This window comes from Dermacentor andersoni, chromosome 1, assembly GCF_023375885.2.
Source record: "Dermacentor andersoni chromosome 1, qqDerAnde1_hic_scaffold, whole genome shotgun sequence".
Taxonomy (NCBI): Eukaryota; Metazoa; Arthropoda; class Arachnida; order Ixodida; family Ixodidae; genus Dermacentor; species Dermacentor andersoni.
The window spans coordinates 314,754,327-314,773,721 of record NC_092814.1 but is presented as its reverse complement, the minus strand read 5'-3'; the positions used below and the strand labels follow the sequence as shown (position 1 = coordinate 314,773,721).

The 19,395-nt window shown below is 44.2% G+C and overlaps 1 protein-coding gene across 2 annotated transcripts in view; it reads left to right on the top strand.

Annotated features, from left to right (window-relative positions):
- Sin1 (SAPK-interacting protein 1) overlaps positions 1-19,395 on the top strand; it is a 129,021-nt gene that overhangs the window by 81,281 nt on the left and 28,345 nt on the right. For both annotated transcript variants that reach the window (XM_050196284.3, XM_050196285.3), the window contains exons 8-11: positions 2,445-2,612; positions 9,863-9,972; positions 16,324-16,431; positions 18,779-18,907. In XM_050196284.3, the coding sequence (XP_050052241.1) occupies positions 2,445-2,612; positions 9,863-9,972; positions 16,324-16,431; positions 18,779-18,907 (515 nt within the window). The remainder of the gene's footprint in view (positions 1-2,444; positions 2,613-9,862; positions 9,973-16,323; positions 16,432-18,778; positions 18,908-19,395) is intronic.

Here is a 19,395-nt window from a genome sequence, read left to right as displayed (position 1 = left end):
ACAAGAGGAAAGTTGCCAAGGTGTACCAAAATTGGCAATATGAGGGAAGACCTAGCACGAACACAATTATAAGGAGTTACTTGACGCTGAAAGAAACAGGTAGCTTCAAGAAGACGCGGCACAGAAAGGGAACCATCAGTGAAGAGGCTGAAGGAGACATTTTGGCTTTCATGACTGCAAACCCTCATTCCTGCATGCGTGACGTGAGTGGTGAGGTTGGCATTTCGAAGTCCTCAGTGTCAAAAGTTCTTAGGAAGGCTGAAATGCATCCGTATCACCTCCAACTGCATCAAAAGCTGCAAGAAAGAGACTTTCGATGGCGGCTTGATTTCTCAAATTGGATCCTTGTGAACAGTGACGAAATACCGGATTTTGTTGACAAAGTGCTCTGGACAGATGAGGCAACCTTCTCCAGAAATTCTCAAGTCAGCATCCATAATGTGCATTACTGGAGCGATATGAACCCGCTTTGGGTGGCGCAGACCAAACACCAGTACCAATGGTCATTCAGTGTGTGATGTGCTATCTTTGACGGAAGAATAATTGGCCCCATATTTTTTTACCACGTGCTCACTGCTCAGCGGTATGTGAACGACGTCTTGGAAGGCCCAGTCGAAGATTTTCGCTGTTATCTTCCTCTTGCATTTTTAAAGCGAACTTGGTATCACAACGGTGCACCAGCTCACAGCAGTAGCCTTGCCCGAACCTGGCTTGACGAAGCCTTCAAACACCAGTGGGTCAGGCGGCATGGACCAGTAGCATGGCCTGCAAGGTCACCGGACTTGACATCTCTTGACTTCTTCTTGTGGGGACATGTGAAAGACCGAGTGCACCGCAAGCCTACACAACTATACCAGAAGCGCTAAAGGCAGAGATTGCTGAGGCCTTCAGCCAGATACCGTTTTGCGTCATCAAAAAAGCTACATCGGTCGTGCTGAAAAGGTGCCAATACTGCATTATGGTAGAGGGCGACTTGTTTGAACACTTTCTTTAGACACACATCACAGCGAATGTATCTCTACAACCTTATCCATGAAAAGAGCCATCTGTGTGAAACTTTTGTACGACGTGGAAGAGGCACGTAAGTAATATGAAATTACAAATTCTCTGCCAACAAGGAATGGACAGGAAGCTAAAAAGCAACCTTCCATGTCAGTTTACAATTCCTCCTTTTGTGACAACCAGCGTAATTCACACGACGTTATCAAGCTTATTATAATGCCTGTTTGCTTGTTGGGATCTTGCTCCCAAATTTGAACTCATGAGCTTGCCATTTTTCCTCCGCGTGCATTCTGCTAGTGTGAGAGTGCAATTATTGCCGCAGGAACGGGAGCCCGTATTTCAACTGCCGCCCGAACCCATTGGCGCTTATCTCGGAACCAAGCACAATTCGAAGAGCGATGTTTTTTACAAAGCACAGTTGAGAGTGCTGTAATCGTGGTTCATTCGGGCGCACAGAGCGCGGTGTCGCATGGTATTTTTTAAACTCTGCGGGCTTTCGTTTTTCCCAAATAAAAACGGCCACGCTAAGTCTATCTCGTTGGAAGTGCCTGGGTTGGGCAATATTTGTGGAGCTCCACAACTTTCCTATTGACGCCTGAACATTTCAAGCTAAATTTTAAAAGTTAATTAATTTATCTTGGCTAATTACTAAAAAAAAGACGACCAAGAAAACTATACTGTAAGTTTAGGTAAACGCTAACAACATCCACGTGATTTCTGTTCTGAAGAACGCATAGGTTCTTTCAAAATCTTGGTCCAAGTTAGCTGGGACACCGTGTATATATTTACCGCTGTATCCTAAGCACCAGTACAACATTGCATAGTGGGTGTGACGGGGTGAAAACATTTTACAGAAATAAAGAAATGCAGGTAATTGCTACGCATCATGAAACAAGCATCAAACTACAAAACTAATTAAACAAAGCAAATAAGACGATCGTCAAACTAGAGAAAAAACACATTATTGGCTGATGTGGCAACAGTGTTTTGTTGTAAATCATTTCATGTGGTAATCATGCATTGTAAAATAGAAGTCATAAAACCATGAGGTCATGGTTTCAATTCATCATAACAGTGGCCACTTTCCAATAGGAGTGCAATGCAGAAACGCTTGTCCGCTTAGCTTTGGGTACAGTTAAAGAACCAAGTGTTGTAAATGTTAAGCTGGATCTCTCCACTACAGGATCTCTCATAGCCCCTGTGTTGTTTTGGTACTTTAAACAGTGTCATTCATTCACTCAGGCACATAAAATCATCTTTAGTGTCCCTCTAATCAGCCATGCCTGAACCAGGTGTGTTTGTGACTTGTCCAAAAATATAGGAAGGCAGAGAAAATTTAATCTGACTAGCGCTAGATTGACATTGTGCGGCTTAGCTTGATGCTGACGTCTCTCTGGTTCTCTGACATTTAGTGTGCTCTCCGCATGTATGCACCCATGCAGGCCAAGCGTGTCTCAGTACTGCTTGAGGATTGCAGAAGAAAGTGGGGAAATCGACGAAGACTTCCCTGCACTGGACCCCAGAGAACCTGTGACAAAGTTTGAGTTCCCATACCTGGCCTTGGCGGAGGTGGAGAGAGAAGATTTTCCCGCTGGACCCCTGCTCACCTTGTGAGTTGCCTTGCCAGCACCGTGGTACAGCCACCAAACTTTAAGCTCATGAGCCTTTGTATCATCACCTGAGTGTGTACTATTGCCTTCAATATGAGCTGCAACGCGCAAGCTGTGGCTCAAGCGCTCTCCCAGTTGAGCGAGTGGTGCTCTCAAAAATAAGTTGAAGAGGGTTGTGCCATTCGAACAATGCATATACCACAGTGCTTTCGGTTGCCCGCGTTAATTGTAGCGATAATACACTGGCTCTCAGAGCACTGCAGATGCCCTTAGCCTTTAGTGCAGATGCTTCATCATGGCACACCGCTGCCCCAGCTTCATAACTATTCTCATTTTTCTTTTCCTCGCTCCCTTTTATTTCTTCAATAGAGTGACAGCTGCCTGACAGGCCAGTCTATTGTTACTCCTAAAAGAAAGTAGACCGTGGAAACACGGGGGTACACGCATTGCTGGAATTGCAAAACCGTCTCCACTTTCTTTGGAGAACGCTCCGGCCACAGCTCGCGTGTTGCAGCTCATACTGAACATGATAGTACAGCATAGACCACTCGTAACGTAAGTCGCCGGAGTCTCGAATACCTGCTCTAGTAAGTGGTACCCCACTCTATGACCAAAAACACATTTTTCAAAGGCTGCAAATGTGCAAAACATGTAGACCAAGCATCCACACGTATACAAAAATTGAAGCATGCGACCTGAATGCGACCTAGTTTTCGTGGACCTTTAGTCTTCGCATGAAGCAGACAAAGCAACGCAAAAAAAAAAAAACTGAATCAAAGAAAGTGAGTAATTTTTCATACTGGCTTGATTATTCAGAATTCTCCTTGGCACTGTCACCAACTCCACAGAACTAATGTAGAACAGTGACCAGCCTTTTTCTTCCTTCTTTCTTTCTTTCCCTGTACCTTGTTCATTTTCTTTGCATCTCCTCCTCCTCCTCTGCATTTCCCTTGACTATTCTCTTCTCTTGGTCGGTGTACCTCGTTAAGAAGTGCACTCACTGTCTCGCTTCTCTGTGAGATTTTCCAGCAGCCGCACTATACAGTTGAATCCGGATATATCGAATCTGAAGGGCATCGCAAAAAAAGTTCGATTATAGGTCATTCGACATATAAAATAAAATATTATACACAAATTTTCAAGGAGATTTTCCAGCTGTTCATTCTGCAAAATAATTCGTTATACGTGGGTTCGATATACCCGGGTTCGACCGTAACCGGTTTCTCGTCTCGCGCTGCTGCAGTATATGTGGTATGCATATACTACATCGAACTCTTTGGGAGGGTAAACGCGAGCTGGAAAAGAGCTCGTTATAGGCAGTTTTTCACTATAAGTGGTTAGTTTATAAATGGTCTTAAGCTGTACATCACATGGCTAAAGCTAATCAACTGTGTGCTTACTTAACCCATAGTGAACATCTCACAGTGCGAGAAAGATATACCAGTTAGACAAGAAAGCAACACATATAAGCTCTGTACTTTTAAAAACAACTGGATTTATTTTCATTAGTGCACGATACAATTATACAGTAAAACCCGAGTTACACGTTCCTGTTTGTTATGTTTCCTTGGCTCACATGCTGTGAAATGCCGGTCCCATTTTGTTTCCAAGCAGTCATGTGTTTTAGGTTCCCGTTACATTTCCATACTTACGAACTCTCCCGAATTTTTCATAAAGTTAACAAATTTGGATATGATTGACGATTTTACGAATGTTGAAGTTTTACAAAATATACCACTCACGGAAAAGGTTCGCTAGTCCGTCTCGGAACCTTTGGTTAAAAGTTTTATGGTGAAAATACAGAAGTGGGTTACTTGCTTCTTACAAGTTTGTACAGACAAGTTCCTGAAGCAGATAAAGTGGGCAACAGCAAAGTCACTGTGACTTCAAAAACAATTTTTTCGTTGTCATTATTTGCTGTGTCAAGTTTGTTTCTGGTTTTGTGCTGTCTAAATGTAAATCCTCGTTAATAAAGTAGATCTAGACCTCGATATAACGAAGTAGGTAAAATCGGCAATTTGCTTCATTATATCGAAATTTCATTGTACAGTTACTCCTCGATATAACGAACTTTAATATAACGAAGTATTTAACTTTTCATAACATCTTGCCCATACAACACCGTGTACGTAGAACATCAATATAATGAAGTGTGTTTGTATGCGATTTCAATATAACGAAATTTCATTGCCACCGCCAAGGAATGCTGAGACAATAAACAGAAACTTCCGCCTATGCAGATGGTCAGATAATTTAATTACAAGCGGCTGCTTGCAAATGCAGCTCTCAAATTCTGCACCGCAGAGCAACAAGAGTGGCAGCCTAAGTGGAGCCGCATCGTGTTCCGTATAAAGTCCAAGTGCGATAAGATCCTATCGTGCCCCATGCACTGTGTGCTTTAGGTGCGAGTGAAAGTGTACGAGGGTGAGACAAGAAAGATGGTAGCTTCACGAGGGCCGCCTTCCCACCCGAGCAAAGGGAAAGAGGAGGAGGGGAGCGAGCTTGCGGTAACGCAGTCATGCGCGCTGGAGGGGGCGGATTGGAGGTAAGTTGGCGCACGTCTGGATTTCTGGTGCACATCTGAGCCGTGGCTGTGCAACGCTGTAAAAGCAGCTGAGCGCGCAGCCACGCATCCTGCTTGAGAGGTAATCTGCCACGTGCGCAAAGAGTGGGCGTGGCAGGACGGCTTGGGACCATGTAAGCTGTCTTCCAGCACGCACGTTTAGTATTGGAGGTTGCGTAATCTCGAGTTTCTGTAACCCGTTGGAGGGAGATGCGGACGAAGCATTCACTCCCCGCTGCCGGCGCTTTTCCTGAAAGGGTCGTCCCAGTGTGGGCAGCGCTATCAGACGAGTGTACGGAGTATGCGTATGTGCTCTTGTGACTTGTTTCTTTGAAACGTACACAAGCATGCACTAGTTGAGCATTGTTTAGAACATGGCCAGTGCACACAATTCTGCAAACCCATCATGCAATCTCGTTTTGCTTCCTTGAACTGCCAACAGTGCAATTGTTGGATTTTTGGAGGAAAGGCATTTTCGATTGTATTGAACGTACTTTCTACCGGAACTCTCCTGGGTGCGAGACAGCAATCTTATAAGAAGCGTATGCCTGTGGCTTTGCGAATCCCGGATATTACAGGAAACTTGTGCCTAAAAATGCCGGCACCCCAAACATGATGGTCTTTCACGGATGTATGTAGCAGTTGAACAAACTTTGTTTTTTTTTTTCTTTCCATTCTTAAAGGAGCTGCAGCTCTGTCATGGGTTCTCTTATGTTTGAACATTTACAGTGCGTAGACAGGATAACAGGCAAATGCGGCGGCTCGCCTGCAAAAGATAACATATATACATGTATCATTCACGCATCTCTTCTTGCAGGTTCCAATAGGTATACTCTCCTTGATATTAGAACTGAAATGAATATTGAATAACTTCACGTAGTGAATTCCAAGAACATATAGCACAGTCTATTCGATTCATATTTTAAATTTCAAATATTTGCACACCCTTGATTTTAATTCAACATGTCATGTTCTAAATAAAAATTCTGCTTTAAGAAGCAGGTAAATATAAGTTCTCCGTGTGAATGCAAAAATAAATAAGTAAATAAATAAATCATGCCAAGGAGAACATTTCTGTGTTTCACATGTGTTTATATAGGGAAATTAGATTTCGAATCTAGCAAAAGTTTCCTCTTGGAAATTAATCTTTTATGCAGAAAACTAATCCAATTGGTCGTTTAAACTTTGCTGTTAGTAACATCACCAGCGCTAACATGGCAGTTTTTTTATAATCATGCAACCACACCTAGGCAATATCTTAGCAATAACAGCTGCCTTAGTTGTGTATCTAATATTCTAGGTTTGACTGTTTGAGCTCTGAAAGCACTGGATGGTTAATTTGATGCAAGTAAGTCTACTAACCACATCTTGCCTGATGATGCTATTATGTTAGTGGATTAACTGTAAGACATGTAATACGGGAGCACTGATCTTTGTGCAAGCCTCTGTGGTCTTCAGAGCCAGAGCACACTATGCATGCACCTACCTCTAGTGGTCATGTAAGGGCAGCATGGTGAAAAACCCACCAGTTTAGCTTAGTGGCTATAGCTTGCACTGCTGAGCTTGAGGTCGCGGGTCTCGATCCTAACTGCAGCGGCTGCATTTCGTTGGGGGCGAAATACAAGAACACTTGTGTACTTCGATTTAGGTGCACACTAAAGAACCCTAGGTGGTGAAATATTAATGCAGAGTACTCTACTACAGCGTGCCTTGTAATCGTATCATGGTTTTGGCACGTAAAACCCCAGAATTTAATTTAATTTAGTTTAATTTTTAGCATGGGGATAAATCTGTTGATATCACAGCAGCTATTCGGTCAGGTCGAGCAATGGAGATGCGGTGTTGAATTTATCAGCTGTATTTTCACATATAAATCCCACCACTGCCAGTAAGTTGTACACCCAGTTACAGCACTCAGAAAAGACCACCCCCCCCTACCCCCCCACCCCCAAATAAAATTTAGCTATAATTTGTACAGTGAATGACATGCCCCAGGTTCAAAGCGTTATAAAACCAGACCAATAAGGCCGTCCAGAAACAACCTCCTTTTGCGACTTCATGTTGAGGCTGAGCACATGTACACGCAAAATGTTGCATTGGGTGCAGCTTCACAGCACCGTATAATGCATTGCCACTGAAGCACTGTTTGTGTACAGTCAAACCACGATTTAACAATTTCAGTTTTTTCAGCGAAAACTTTCATTAAACAACGAATTTTGTTCAGTGAAGGTTCCCATGTTTCAGTAGTAAAATCTACTTCACAGGTTCCTAGAGAAGACCTAGAGCCAGATTCACGAAACTTTGTGTTCGTAAGTGAGTCAAGTGACGCATCTCCTCGTCTACTCTGGCACCAGTGGGTGAGAGCGGCAGCTCTTGGAGGCAATCTGCAATGGGGTCAAAGGCTAGCCAACCTGAGATAGCCGATGGCTTCGTGTGCACTGTGTTCTTGTGCACCTGGTTCATGTTAAACTGAGAGGCAGTGAGATGGGAAATTCACTCATCACTGCTGCCGCTCTTCATTAAACCAGCGTTCAGACAGCGAGTGTCCGCTGTCATCGAGTGAGATGTTTTGATGTTTGCCTGTGCGCACGTGACACCATGCTTGTTAATTTAGCTTGTAAGTGAATATTTACAGCAGTTTATGCAGCTAATAAATGCGCTAACCTTACTGCATATAGCTGTCTAATAATTTGCCATCGCAATCAATGCTTCGCCATTCAGGCGAAACTGCAAATTTTTATTAGTGACTTGACTTCGGTGTGTACGTTTTCCTGCTTAATGCATTTTTCTTGCATTTATTTCCAAAATGTATGAATGAAGCTCTATGTACACCTAAATGCACCATTGGTCAGCTGGAACAGGAAAATTTCAACCGTAAGTGAACTAACGAAAGCATCAGTGATGACGGGAAATGGGCATTGCCTCAGTGCCGTTGTACCGCGTCATCGTAAACAAATACATAGATGACATTACAGTGATTTTGGCCCCACAATTCACTACACCTCTAAATGTGATAGCATTATAGGCAGACTTCACCCACTTTGGAGGTATCATTGTCTGGCGTAAAAGCTTGGGCTAATCGCAAAGGCAGTGCAGTCTAACACGCCATCTCAAAGCACTAGCTGTCACGAGGGAAGAATGCGAGAACTGGTATGCGACGCATGCACCAGACATTTCAAAGAGCTACTTTGGCCCGGCACAAGCATGTGTGCAATCATGGTCTAATGGCTAGTTCATTGGGCTGCTGTGCATTGGGCTGCTTGTAAGCGTTGGGGTCAGGCATGTGAGAAGGGGTAGCTGGCCGATGCCCTTGTCTAACTCATCCACGTTGAGGATGTTGTTGAAGGGAGGAACAGGTTCTCATCGAGAACCACAAGTACTGGGTTTGTTTACAATGTCTACATGAGGACTAAACATTATGTCTCAACAGTCTAGCATGACTGAATTGAAGCACACCTGAGTAGCCAAAAAGTCTGCTTAAAACCCCTCTGTCCTCCCTAGATCCCTAGGCCAGGGAAATTTGCCATCGCACCTTCGTCCAGTCGGAGCATCCAAAGTCGCCGAAGGATCCGCTTTGAGGGCGAGGGTGTGCACAATCACTCCGGCACCTTTGTTCATTGAACACAAGAAAGAAAGGGAGTCTCGTAGACAGGGATTGTCATGCTTGACTCAAACTGGCGCATCTTGGTTCCTGGGATGACCCAGCAGTTAGCTGGGGCGTTTGTCAAATGACCGTGACAGTTACTAGGGTTTGTGAGGAAGCGGCATAGAGCACCCTTTTCCAGGAGTTTCTTGCTCCCAGCGTCATAGTCAGTGGCCAAGTGACATCCAATCAATCACGTGTTCTTCAAATCATGTCTCGCCATGATGTCGTCGCTGGTCTGCCCTGTGGGACGTATTGTTAGCTTCACAAAGCGATTCGTCACAGTAGGGCAGGAGAGGTTGGAAGGTCACTTCCCCCGCTGGCTGATCATAACGTACTATGCTGGAAGACAGAGGTTCAATCCCACCATCAGTCATGCATTTCTTTAGCATTATAGGTGGACTTCACCCACTTTCAAGGTGTCTAACAGAAAACTCGAGGTATGTTGAGCGAGCGCATCACAGTGTGCACGAAATCACAAGTTTGTAAGAAATGCGAGGTATAGAAATGTCACTTCGATAAGTGAGATTGTGAAAGGTTTCTTGCGACACTCGCATGCTCAGCTGTCGAGATGTCTGAATCATAACAATCTAAGTATGCTATTACATAGCTAGAGAATTCAAGCAGCTATGTTCTGGCCTAGTATGCAAAAAAAGAAAAAGAAAAATGATGGCAGTCTAGCACCGGTTGGTTGCGATATTGATGGTACGTGTGCACACATGGTGCAATGTGATGGCGGCCACACGTACTAGGTGCCACCTTTGCAGAAACATTGCTCTTGATATGGTCTCTATCTTGCATGCCAGTGCTTTTGATCCTGCAATTATTTGTCAGGTTTCTTGTGTGATTCTGTTCATAATGCTTACTAAAGGAAAGCGAGATCAGCTAATTAAAAAAAGTTTATTGCATTGACATGTGTGGATTTCATTAAATCGTCAGTGTTTATTACATTGATGGTCAGCATTAAAAGCCTTACATTTCTTGATATTTACTATGGATCATATACATGTAAATACAACTTCTTGACTCATGTTTCCCTCGTAGCCACACCAAGGATGGCTTCACAAAAGTTCAGATCCCCAGTGCGGATGCCACTTTACGGGAAGTACTTGACCAAATGCTCAAGAAACGCAAGGGCCTGTTACGTTCCTTGGGTAAGTGTTGGGCCATTTCATCCCTCTTCAACCTTTGCCAAATGTAGGGAGAAGTCACTGTGAATCCAAAAGGGTCACAACAAACATTCAAGAAATTTCACGTATTGTGTGAAAAATAGGCTTGTACGAATTTCAAATTTTTAGTTCAAAGCGGAATTAAGCGAACAGTAATTAGTGTCTATCGAAGAGAACAGTTCGAATAGGTGAGCGATTTGCATAACACCAGAAATTTACAAATCTAAAAGGAAAAGGAGAGGAGGCTTTGCTAGCAAAGATGGAAAATTTCACTCTGGAGTCATTTTATCCTCTAAGTGCTGTGTTTATATATTGTCATGCAAAAACAGTTGTCCACCATTTTAATGGGAAGCATTGTTCTGAATGTCCAGCCACTTTTTGGCTGGCGAGCCTGTCTTGCCGTTTTCATGGGCCGATCCTGGGGATAGTGTAGTTAAAAATTATGTGCCACAGGGGTAAATGGGTATGTGCACTAGACTTTGCCACTGGGTATGTGTCACTGGGGCAACTGGGTATATGCCAGTGCGTTTTAGTTTGCTTTCAGTCTTATATCTTGCCATTACAAACAATGTTTTACTTATTTTAAATGCAGTTACCGACCAATTATTTGGACATGCTTGATTATTTGGATAGCTCTGCAGCATTGCTACTAGCCCTAAGGACTTAATGTATAAGGACGACCAAAATTTCAGACTCCAACTGCACGACCATGTGCTAATTTGGTCACTGAGTCAAGCAGAAATAGCAATAGTAAGGCATTAGCATTCTTAAAGTACTTCACGCACTTTCTAGGGACTATGTATCTATGTATGTTTTTATATAACCATCTTCTCACCTACCTGGGCCACTGGGTAGTCCCTTGCCGAATGGGTAGCGCATTGGGCTGCTTTGTTGAGAGAACAGGGTTCGAAATCAACCATTGGACCAACTTGGATCACTGAGCATGCGGCAATGTGTACATACATTTTGGTCTTCAACGAACCAATTTCACGCTGACATGGGTCACTATTGATGTGGAACTGGGTAGGTACAGCAGTTCGAAGATGTTCTTTGACGCGACTGTCTTTAATGAACCTCTTTGATGGCAATTTAGGTAACTGGGTATGTACCAGTAAGTTTATGCCGCTGTACAATGAGCGACTTTGATGCGAACTTGGGTAAATAGGTATGTGCCACTGGGAGTGTGCTGCTCTGCAATGATGGAAAAGATCCCTTAAATTTCTCCAGTGCTAAGCGAAATCGAACCCACGTCACAACAGTTCCTCTAAGGCAGCAACCCGGCGCATTAGCAGGTTACACCACAAACGAGCTGGGTATGTGCTGCTTTCAATGAACACGTTTAATGCCAGCGCTTTAGTGAGCTGCGCCATGAATACACTGGGTATGTGCCGCCCTTCAATTAACCTCTCCCCAAGTTGGCACTGAGTACATGCCACCGAGTGTGCGGCAAGCGAGGGAACCATTACCAGCGTTCACAAACACTGGTGCTCCACACGTCTCGTCTCGGAGGCCACGTGGGGACTTTTTGGCAGTGCCACTAGATGGTGCGGCGTATCCAGAAAGAAGCGCGAGTAAGGAGCCCAGTTGCCACATGACATGTTTCTCAGCATTTGCACGCACCGGTGCGCTATGCATTTTGGAGGCCACATACAGGCTTCGCAGCGGTGGCACTAGATGGCGCCAAGTGTCCTTAGAGAAGCGCGATAGAGGATAATCTGTAGTACATGTCTCACACATAGCTCGTTTCGCCGGTGGCAATATCTTGTGTCACTAAATTGATACAATGCTAAACACACTACTGTCGACAGTCATCATGAGATGGGTTCTGCCACTTTTTTTTTTTTCTTTTTATAACACCATGTTACTGGTGCCCCCTCAAAACGGAAACAAGAAAACCTAGTCGATTTAGTAGTCACCGATGATTCGGTGCATGCATTGACTGTGGTTTTGTCCATCTGCAGTGACAGTGTGGCAATGGTCGAGATACGGGTTGCGATTTTGTAGTGATGCCTTCCACTCAATTATATGCCACTCAGTCTCATAATCCATTGTGCATGGCAGGTTCATCCCACTGATAAGGCGTGCAGTGCGTCACTCTGACCAGTTACGGAGCACAAAAAGTATGAGAAGGAATAGCATAAAAAGCACTGCTAGGAAATCACGCCGACGGAGTGTCTAGGCCAAGGGCAAGTGTATGTGCGTGCACCAACGCACTGACAAACTTGGGCCGTGTTCTTGGATGATCACTTTTTCGTGGAATTTCAACTGACTAGCACCAAATGCGTTGACAGGCAGCAGCATTTCCACACTGTGAAAGTGTGCTTGGTATTGTGCCAAGAATGGTGTCATTGATAGATGCTATTGCGGCTTGCACTAGTCGCATAAAATATTGCGCGCTTGGCACAAGGCCTCTTTGATTATGCAGTCCTGGACTGCCCATAAACCGTCTGCTGCTTCCGGTATGAGTAGCTCTGACATAAAGGCATGTTGCAGTCACGGGACCCAGCGGCCAAGGACTGTGTGAGGTGGCTTGAGGTTTCAGCTGAAAAAAACCTCGACTGGAAATCGATCTCGTGACTGCTATCATTTGCTCATAGGTAGACCACCACTGATAATACTAAGCGGATTCCTTACTGAGGATTCATAGATATGGCAATCTTGGAGGCCACGTTGCAGACACAACCACAAAGCTTCCATAGTGGAATATCGTAGCCTGAGCGCATAGTACATGTTCCGAAAGCACAGTTATAGTGCAGTTTACTTCGCACTCTCTCTCTCATCATGTCAGTCACATAACCACTGCAAGCTTGCTCATCATGTGCGAAATTTAATGGAAACTTATACACGAACACAAATAAAATCATAATCATACCGCGTCCCTGTTCACACAAAAAAGCATTTGCGGATATTACAACCATACATTATGAAAGCAACTCAATAGGCTAAGAAAGTGCAATTACATTGCACATGGTCCTAAAAAGTAGTAAAACCCGTCTGCAAAAGAGTCAATCGCTTCTTTACATGCAGCATGCATCTAGGACAGACAGCACATGTGTTTTATCGCAAAATGTCACCATCTGTTAATCATGCGCCTCAAAAAGCAAATGCTGAAACTTGACAACAGAATGAGAGATCAGCATATGTGAACAGCAATTCGCAAAGTTCCAATTGTATAGCATTCCAGTTACCAGTGACAAACAGCCACATGCATTATGATATACGTCTTCCCATACCGGTTTCACTCAACTGAAAGGCGAAATCCACCTGTTTACTACACACAACAATGAGCATGACAGATTTCATGAAACAGGTCAAGAAAAGCAAGCATGTGCGCATGACATATCACTGTGCTTGTCTCTTTAAATATCCAAGGACACCTAAACACTTCTTATGAGTTGTGAATGCAGAAGCATTAACGCCCAATTGAATACCACTGAACAGTCCTTTGAGTTACGAACTCCTCGCAGGCAAGCGAGTGTCTTGAATCACTTGGCGCGTTTTGATTTGGTCTTACCCAGGCGCAGTTAGAACACAGGTGGGAGCTTGCATGAACAAGAAACACGAAAATAACACAGGCTTCTGAGAGTGAGGGTGACTTGGTGTGGCGGTGATTCCCTCTCCCTTCACGCAATACCGTGACATCAGGTGTTCCCTTTTGCCCGCTCTGCTCCGTCAAGGCCCAAGCCAGCATAAAAAGCGTGCAAGGCACTCATGTGACGTGGCGTCGCAGCCAATGGGAAGTTTCGCTGCTTCAGTTGCCCCCAGCTTCTTCACTTAATGGGCCATTTAACGCTTTCACATCAAAAACACAAGGACTAAAGCGGGAGCAATTCCATGGCTCGTGCAGAGCTTGCATGATGGCACAGAAAGCAAAGATGTAACAGAGGTGCTAGCTGAGTGCACAATATCTGCCGTGTGGAACGCACAAAGTATGCGGAAGCATGCAGCATGTTTCAGAATATCATGGCGGCAGGCACCACACACATCTTTTTCATACAATCATCATCTGCTAGCCACTTGCGCTGGTCTGAACAAAAATCTGCTGACAGCTCCGAGAGCCTACAAACAGCCTGTGGAAAAATTGGCTGTGGTTTAGCTCTGGTTTAGCTCTGGTTAAACCTGGTTGAATTGCGAAAGCAACATTGCAACCTCTTTCTCTCATTCTTCCTAGCTTGCTTAGCTCTCGCCTTAGAATTTAACTGTTCTGAAGCAGTAGAGCAACTAGATTCAGGTACAGACTCTTCGTCAGTAACTTCCATGGCGAGACTGATCAACCAACGCGTAGCGCACCGCTATATATCCTAGTGAAGCCGCCACGGAGCAAGCGCAAGGTGAGGAGGTCTTCATATCAACGGACAGACCATCTGTTAGGCTCGGGGCCGGCTCGGGGGCCACAGCACACGCGACGAGCGGCTCCCTTCTGGCTGCGGTGGGGAGCAAGCTGACGTCACGCATCGTCATAGCAACGGAGAGCTGTCACACCACCTGCTAAGCGCAGCGCCGGCTCTGGGGGGGCCACAGCATACGCGATGAGCGGTTACACCTGGCGTAGTATTGCTTTCACAATAAAACGAACGCGATTCTGGCAGCTCTCGGACTGGTGGGTGAAGCTTTCAAAGCTGTCTCAGAAAATCGAATGTGGGACAGTAGTCCCAAGGAGTCCAGGACTGTCAGGGACGGATAATCGAAGAGGCACACTGTGCTAAAACTGCTGTAGCTCGTAGACATTGATGCATCTGGCGTTTGTCACACGAACGATAGCATGCTTGGCACTCTGCCAAAAATGCCGTCACTTGTACCTGCTATGTGACTTGCACTAGTCACGCAAAATCGATGGTATCCCCAAAAGTGATGATCCAAGAATACGGCACACATTTTTTGGCCCATTTGTGAAATAAAATTCACTTATTTTAGGGTGAATCAGGTATTCTGGACTTACAATTACTCCGACTTTTTGGTGGTCCCCATCGAGTCCAAATTATCGGTCGGCAACTGTATAAACGCTACAGGTTATAATCTCTACTTGAATTGTTCACATTACGTAGACCTCAACTGCAGTTGAGTGTGCCAATTTTTTTTCTTATTTTTTTTACAGCTCCTGCAGTACAGAAAATTTATTTACCGACTTTCTTTTAGTGTTGTGGTTCGGTCTACTTCATATCTAAAAGCGAAGCCACGGGAGCATTTCATGTTCACCTGTCGTGCAGCCCGATGTCTCAGCAAGTGGAATAAGCTCGGAAAAAGGCGGGTGGGGCTGTACACAGAAGATTTGATCAATTTTTCCCTCAGATGTCGGGATATAGTCTCTTCAGAGGTACTACTACCCTTACACTAAAATGTATGATAATTGTGTAAATAACTATTCGTAACTCGTGCACTTAGTATGTTCTGGAGAAGTATAGTACATAAAGAAGCATCACAGTTCATTACTTGCATAAAAGTATACACTCAGGCATTAAGTAATGCCCGGAATGAGCTGTGCTCAAGGCACTGTGGAAGCTGGCTCTAAGCAGTTAACTCTGTGCTGTAGTTATGTACTAGTAATTGCTGCTTATTACACAAAACTGTGGTGCTTAGAATTTTAACACTGTAGTGTTAAGGACCCCATGTTGCAGAATATCTCGTGTCGATTTCATAGCCGGCGTTGGCATCCTGTGAGCTAAAATTGCCGTATAGTATACTTAAGTATATGTATATGCCGCACCTTGCTATATGACATGCGGTATGTCCGGGTTATATTGCCACACCATTCTGTCACTAAAGTTGCTCATACATTCTTACATTCTTAACAAAGTTATTCCTCAGAAGTATGAGAATGACAGCCCATAAACAAGTGTAATGAAAAAAATACCAACACCGCATGCCGTTGATGTTAAATCTTCTCAGACTGAAATATTACAAGTGCGAAAGAATAACAGAAACCTGAAAATGATCTAATTTTTTGGTGCTGCTGTGTGCTGTCTCCGGGAACAACGGCCCACGCAAGAGGGCACATTTCTACCAGAAAGCTCGCCCTTCATGCATAGCATTCGCTGCCAGTGTTTCCCGGTAAACATTACGGTTACATGAGCTGCAGTTGCTGGAAAGCATGAGAAGCAGTCAGGGGTCATCTTAGAGATGAAGCTTCAGCGTTCTCCAAATTTTTTTTACACCCTCTCTGGGCTGCTAAACCGCATTACTCTTCAGGTTTGATTGTACACACATAGACATTAAGAAAATTTTAATGTATTGGTTTTGATAACAATGCTACCTGATGTATAAAAGGTTGTTTTTGTATGCCAGAAACAATGCAACACATGCTTTATTTTAAAGACTGGTTGTCCTGCAAATGTGTAGGGCCCGAGTTCCATGTCGAAGACTACCGGGAAGTGGGCGTCCCTATTGACTTGGACACCACCATCAGGAGGAGTGGCACCCTTGAGTTCACCCTAGTGTCCGAGGACGGTGAGTGCTGCATGACCTAGAGATGTGAACGGTTGGGGAAAAGTCTAAATTTTGGCAGGAAAAGAAAAATCTTTTCCCTTTCTTTCTTTTCCCCCCCTCTTCGGCAGCTGAAAGATTGGCCAAAATTTCCAACCCCCATAATAACATTGCAAAATTGTTAAATTTTTTTTCAGGAAGGGGACCGAAAGATTAACCCAAAACTGTGCAGATCATCTGTACAGTTTGTCTTACGTGTTTCATTTGCTTACATGTTAGTGTTTTTGTTTTAGGTGTTTGGGTTACAAACATTTACACTGTGTTTGTAGAAAATTTATGTTCTAATGTCACATATACTGTAGCAAATATGCCTGGTCTTGTATTTCTAGCCACGCAAATGTACTGACTGTCTGTTCATATTCTTCCCCTGTATAGATCTAAATATTCGACTCTTGAACACCAGTTTAGAGCAAGTGCACTATCCCACTGCCATAGCTTGGTGGCTATGGTGTTGTGCTGCCGAGCTCGAGGTCGCAGGTTCGATCCCAGCCGCAGCAGCCTTATATCGTTGGGGATGAAATGCAAGAACATTTGCTTACTTGGATTTAGGTGCACATTTAGGGCAGAAAAGATGTTCCACATCCGCCACCAAGGTCTGGCAGTAGTCTCCCAGGGTTCCACTTGGAAACATAAATACCCAAGAAAGTGGATGGGGAAACGGCACCGCGGTAGCTCAATTGGTAGAGCATTGCACGCGAAATGCGAAGGTTGTGGGATCATTCCGCGCCTGCGGCAGGTTGCTTTTTAATCCACTTTCATTTCCATGAATTTATCGTTTATTTCATTTATTAAGCACAAGTAATTTCCCCTATGTTGTCCTTAGTGTCAGGGTTTGTCGGCTTCTTATGAAAATATTTATAGTCGCACATATGCACGATTATATATATTGTAATACATACTATAAGCAATCTTTGTAGTCTAAAGCATGTTTGTTCATGATGTTTGCTAAACAACTGTACGACAAATTCATTTGGTTTCAGTGAAACCAAGGCTCAGTTCGTTAACACTGTAGCAATACGTGTGACGGTTGATACCGCTGTCACTTGTTTGGACACTGATCACTTCGTCAACACTTTTTTTTTCTCCATGGTGGTGATGGGAAGATGATGGTTGTGTGAATGAAGCCTAACACTCTCTCCGTAGTTGCTATGCATATCTGCAAGGATGGTTCTATGATCCTTCAGCACTCCTTACAGTCACAGAGCCAGAGTGCAGCCCCTTGGGTGACTTGGTATAGCATCCTTTAGTGATTAAGCAGTGCAAACGAAGACAAGAAAATACACATACACACTTGATCGTGTGTGTACCTTAGAGGAGTACTGACATGACAGTTTGACCTTCTAATTTATTTCTTTTTTTGCATTAAATGAAGGTCCTGTACCTCGAAATAACAAAAGAAATGTACTAGCAAGCCTGAGAGTGCCCTAAATAAATTACTGTAAAAGCCTTTCTACAAAAGTTTGGAATAGCACTAAACAATAGGATGAGAACGTAAGACGCATTATGTAGAACAGACAAGACGGCGTCTCAACAAATGCATCATGTAACATGCTCAGTCTCTCTACAAAGGATGTGGGAGCAACCTAGGTGTTAATGTGGTTGTACTGCCGATTGTGGTTGTACTCTGCATTTTTACTCTGCGTTTGTACTCTGCGTTTGTACTCTGGATTTTGATAAGTACCATATTCTTATGCGTCACAAGAACCAAAGAATGTGTAAAATTGTTAAAGCGTATGCAAATCATAGGAAGGGCCCCTCTTGCGTCAGTGCACCATCGCTCAGCTTAATTGTTAAAGAGGATTATCTGGACAGTTTGATCATCTGGTCAAGTGACTTGGCTGTGTGCTCTGGTTGTTACATTTGCTAGTTGGTGTCACACTGAACTGAATCTTAATGGCTTGCATATCTTATTTCAGTATATATGTTCTTTCTAATAAAACTTGTTAGTGTGCGCTCATGTGTTGTTTTTGTTTGTTCCATCGTTTAACACTGTCCTAAAAGTTTGAATGTACCAACAAGCTGAACTTTCAATCCTTCTGCTTTTCTACGAATAGGTTCAGTTTCGTTTACCAGGAGGTGCGTGTGCCGTGATGTCACGGCACAGACAGTGGCCATGTTGAAGCAGAATGTTGTGATGTTTTGGCACTCTCTCCAGCTCAGTCATCTGTTATGTCGCTATTTTTGGCCACATAATGAGTAGCAGCATAGATTTTCTTTGTTGGTCATTTCTTAATGCACGCTAGGCTGCAGCAGATGCGTTCGATTCGCTTCACTTTTTTTATTCACTGTGTGTCTGCACTTGTGCGTGCAGTGGTGTTGTCAGCAACCCAGCCAGATGATTATGCTGACCGGGACATGACCGCCATGGAGGCTCACCTGTACCAAGCATTCAACGTGGCCCTTGTGCCTCGCATTGGACGTAACACTGAAGTCCAACTAGGTGAGCAAAAAAACTGCACACACACACACACACTGCCTGCCCATTCAGCCCTTATTGACTGCTCTGCCGACATTATTCAACTCGCCCTACCATATGACGCGGAGCCTTCTGATCCGAAGCCTAGTCAACTGTGCTCTGCTGAATGCATTCGCCTGCCCCATCTTGCTGTGACGTTCACCGTCGGCGATGGTGAACGTCACAGCAAGATGTCGCCGACAGTGAATACATTGTGTCACCCAACTCTGACGTTCTCTGTTCGCACAACGTCACATTCCCCAACACAGTCATCCGTTTAAAGAAAAGTACCGCGTGTCTCCCGATTGTGAATTTCGTTTCTCTATCCTCAAGTGCTGCCTCAGGGTATCTCCCTTGCAGCCATTGCACGGGCCTGCAACTACAATATTTCCACCTTGACTTCTAATGCATCGTCGCCTACCAGTCTCAATTCGGATCATGCAAATGTGTTGCAAAGCGTGACAGAAATGATC